We start from the raw sequence: 3,646 nt of genomic DNA on the forward strand, positions 1-3,646 counted from the left end.
TTAGTAACCTGTAATGTTCAGATTATCATCATTAGTGCTCCATCTGGTGCTTGATATTTTATTCAGTTTTAATTTTGTCTTTCGTAATTGGTTTGTGCTTCAAATCATGTGATCCTGTGAGAAAGCTATTAAATCCCTATATCTATAGTAAAGGTTATCAGGGATTTAGCTTAGCTAGTTAACTATGTGATGAACATAAATAAAAAAACAAGAATAAATAAATAATATGCTATTATAAAACAGAAAATAAACTACTGAAATAAGTAAGAATAAGTAAGAATCATCAGCGTGACTATGAGATAAACACAGGCGTCTCCTGCGTGTGTTAAATCTCTCATTTAGAGCAGCCACGTTGCTGTCAGCTCTCAGCTCGTCTCAGCACAGTGGACAGAGAGACGATCTCTACTACACAGCTGTTGGACTGGAGGACTCGCTCCAGTGTGTGTCATTGTGCTGTATCACATCGTCCCCCTCAGCACCTGCAGTAGGTCCCAGCTGCAGCAGTCACACTCACCCAGGTTTTTGTACGACGCTCTAACACTGTGTGAACATCCAGTTACTGACATTAGGGACACACTGACAGTAATAATCTCCAGCATCTTCAGCCTGGACTCCTCTGATGGTGAGAGTGAAATCAGATCCAGATCCACTGCCACTGACACGAGCTGGAATACCTGATGCTCTATTGCTAGCCCTGTAGATCAGGAGTTTAGGAGCTTGTCCCGGTTTCTGCTGATACCAGGACAAATAATAACCACCACTATAGTAAACATCAGGACTGGTTTTACAGCTGATGGTGAGTGTGTCTCCTGGAGAAACAGATTTCACTGCAGGACTCTGAGTCACAGTCACCTGACCTCTGGATCCTGAAAAAAATAAGAAGAATAAATCCGTTCCCTACATTAATAATGATGTTGAGTTTGAAGTTCATCTAGTCGGCCTACTTCACATGGATTTGTCAGCTGAACAGTAGAAGATAAAACATTGTGTTACCTCGAGCGCAGAGGGCCAGTGTGCAGATGAAGACGCTGATCAAACTCATGGTTGCTGTGGGTGAAGTCGCTGAGCAGCAGCTCTCAGTCATGAAGTGTTAAAGTCACAGGGCTATAAACACTCGCAGAGCGCTGAAGCATGAGCTGCTAATGCAAAGTGCAACCTCTCTCTATGGAAACGTGTGTGTGTGTGTGTGTGTGTGTGTGTGTGTGTGTGTGTGTGGTCACTGTAGTGTAAAAGAGGTTTTTGTATGACGGCTTCATTAGAATGTATCACTGTGGTGGCCTTTCGGTGGAGGAACCAAACTCATCATCAGTAAGTCATTTTAGTTCTTCTAAAACTCTAAAAAATTATTTACTTCTGTTTACCCATTACATGAATAAAATTATTATTAAAATGAAATATAATGTGTATAGTTATGAGTGATATGTTGGGGTAACTGTAAACCTTAAAGTAGTAAAATAAATAATAAATGAGTGAATATTGAACATTTAATAAATATCCAGTGTGTTTGTGTTGGTGAGTGGAAACCTGGTCACTGGTTCATATCTGAAGTATTGTGTAAATTGTTCTAAAGTCTCTGTGCTGATGGAAAATACAGACGAATGCGGCTGTGTGTTTGTGTTAAACAATGAACATTTCTGGAATCAGATCCATTTACTGCTATCACACAGGGAGCGCTTTATACGACACATCAGTAAGAACTAACACAGAATAAAGCTGATCAAAGTCCGAGTGGCTCCACAATATAACGAGTAACTAGTAAATGTTCTCCTGCTGAGTAGTTCTACTGAACTGCAGTAATGTGAATAAGCAGTAATGAGTAAATGTTGTGTAAGCGTGTGTAAATGTGTGTTTATTGTGTGTTTGTGGTCTCCAGCCGGTCCCGCGTTGAAGCCCTCCGTGTCTCTGCTCCCTCCCTCCTCTCTGCAGCTGTGTGAGGGATCGGCCTCGCTGCTCTGCCTGCTGTCTGCCTACTCTCCACAGGGGGCGCTGGTGAGCTGGACAGTGGACGGCTCCCAGGTGAAGGACGGGGTTCTGACCAGCGCAGAAGAACAGAAGAAGGACGGTTACACACGCAGCAGCACCCTGACCCTCAGCAAAGCACTCTGGGAAAAGGGGGAGGAGTTTGTCTGTACGGTCTCCCATACCGGCGTCAATCATCCGGTCACGTTCAGAAAGAGCCAGTGTGAAGCCTAACAGCTCCAAGATACAATTTAACACTGAGCTGCTTACACATCCATCTACAATAGAGTTTCAGTTCTACACAATGCTGACATTTCTGTCTTTACTCTCTTCACTGTCCTGTTGCTCTTCCTGTAGTTTTGCTCTGCTGAAATAAAGCTTCATTTTGGACATTGTGTGTTCTTTTATTAGAGTTAATAGTCATTATCAGTGTGATGAGAGAGTGTGTTTAGCTGTAGATTCAGTGCTGTGTGTTGTGCTTCAGTGAGTTTGGCTGAAGGAAGTTGAACATCTGGTGAAAGTGCTGCTCTATTCTGGGAGAAAGAGGATCACTCAGCCGTCTTCATGTAAATCTCTCTCTCACTTCACTGATCTTTCCGTTTTACTGCTTAAAACCAACTCCTTCCGTTCAGCTTGATGACATGGTCAATTAATCTGTTTATATTAAATCAAACCACATGGGACCATTATAGACCCACTTCATCTTAGCAGATGACACACAAATATTTAATATTTTCATTGATCAAGACATGAATCTGTTCTCTGATTGCAAAAGTTTATCAAATCAAGTTAAAATCGTACATGCAACAGAACATGCGTGAATTAAACTTGTCATATTTCTGAGAATATTTAAACTCCACTTTGTGTGTTTGTTATTTGTTTAAATTGTGAGCAAGTTTGATGGTAAATCCATATCCACCCCCCCCCCCCCCAACCCCCCCCATTTCCTTGTGTAAATCAGTAAAGAGCAAAGATTAGTTATTTATATTAAGTACTTTTCTAATCCCCTGTCCTGGACATTACACTCTCCAGAATCACCAGAGTGATTGTCAGTATAAGGAGTAAAAGGAGCATTAGCAATGAAAGTTTGGTGGAATGTCTGTTATGCTAAGGTCTCGAGTAAGAACTATAGATTCTTACTATAGATTAAGATTGTGGGTTGAAAGGATGGTACGAGTTGGTGGTGGAAACGAGACTGACAGGAGTTTGAAGTTTGGCTGCAGATTGTATTGCAGTTACAAAATCTCAACACTAAAACTTACATTCACAGACAGTGGACTACTCTGACAATCACAGATTTAAATAATAACAAGAAATATTCAGGAAGCTAGTCTTACCTAGGAGAGAGAACATGGACACTACTAAAGAACAGAACAGAACCAAACCAGCACTACACTAGACTGAATGTTAACTGCAGATAAACTAACTGCTATAAAAACAACAAAAGAAAGCTCACTGACTACTTTAGGCAAATCTTTGAGAATTTCTGGAGGAGGTCGTGCCGTGGGTGACGTGTGAGTCGGGGTCTGGAGCTGTGTGGCTCAGTACTGAATTTCGTCACCAGAGGGAGTGCATGGAGACACTTAATACACTCAGGTCCGGAAATATTTCGACAATGACAGAGTTTTTGTGATTTTGCCTTTATACACCACGACAATTGACTTGAAATAAAACAATCAGGATGTGA

The 3,646-nt window shown here is 41.4% G+C and overlaps 1 gene segment (V, D, J or C); it reads right to left on the reverse strand.

Annotated features, from left to right (window-relative positions):
* Nucleotides 1–20: 20 nt before the first annotated feature.
* LOC128318851 (Ig kappa chain V-III region PC 7183-like) lies at nt 21–1,217 on the reverse strand. The segment is given in 2 exon segments: nt 21–866; nt 994–1,217. Coding segments are annotated over 2 exon segments (423 nt in total).
* Between the last annotated feature and the right edge of the window lie 2,429 nt (nt 1,218–3,646).

This window comes from Pangasianodon hypophthalmus, chromosome 9, assembly GCF_027358585.1.
Source record: "Pangasianodon hypophthalmus isolate fPanHyp1 chromosome 9, fPanHyp1.pri, whole genome shotgun sequence".
Taxonomy (NCBI): Eukaryota; Metazoa; Chordata; class Actinopteri; order Siluriformes; family Pangasiidae; genus Pangasianodon; species Pangasianodon hypophthalmus.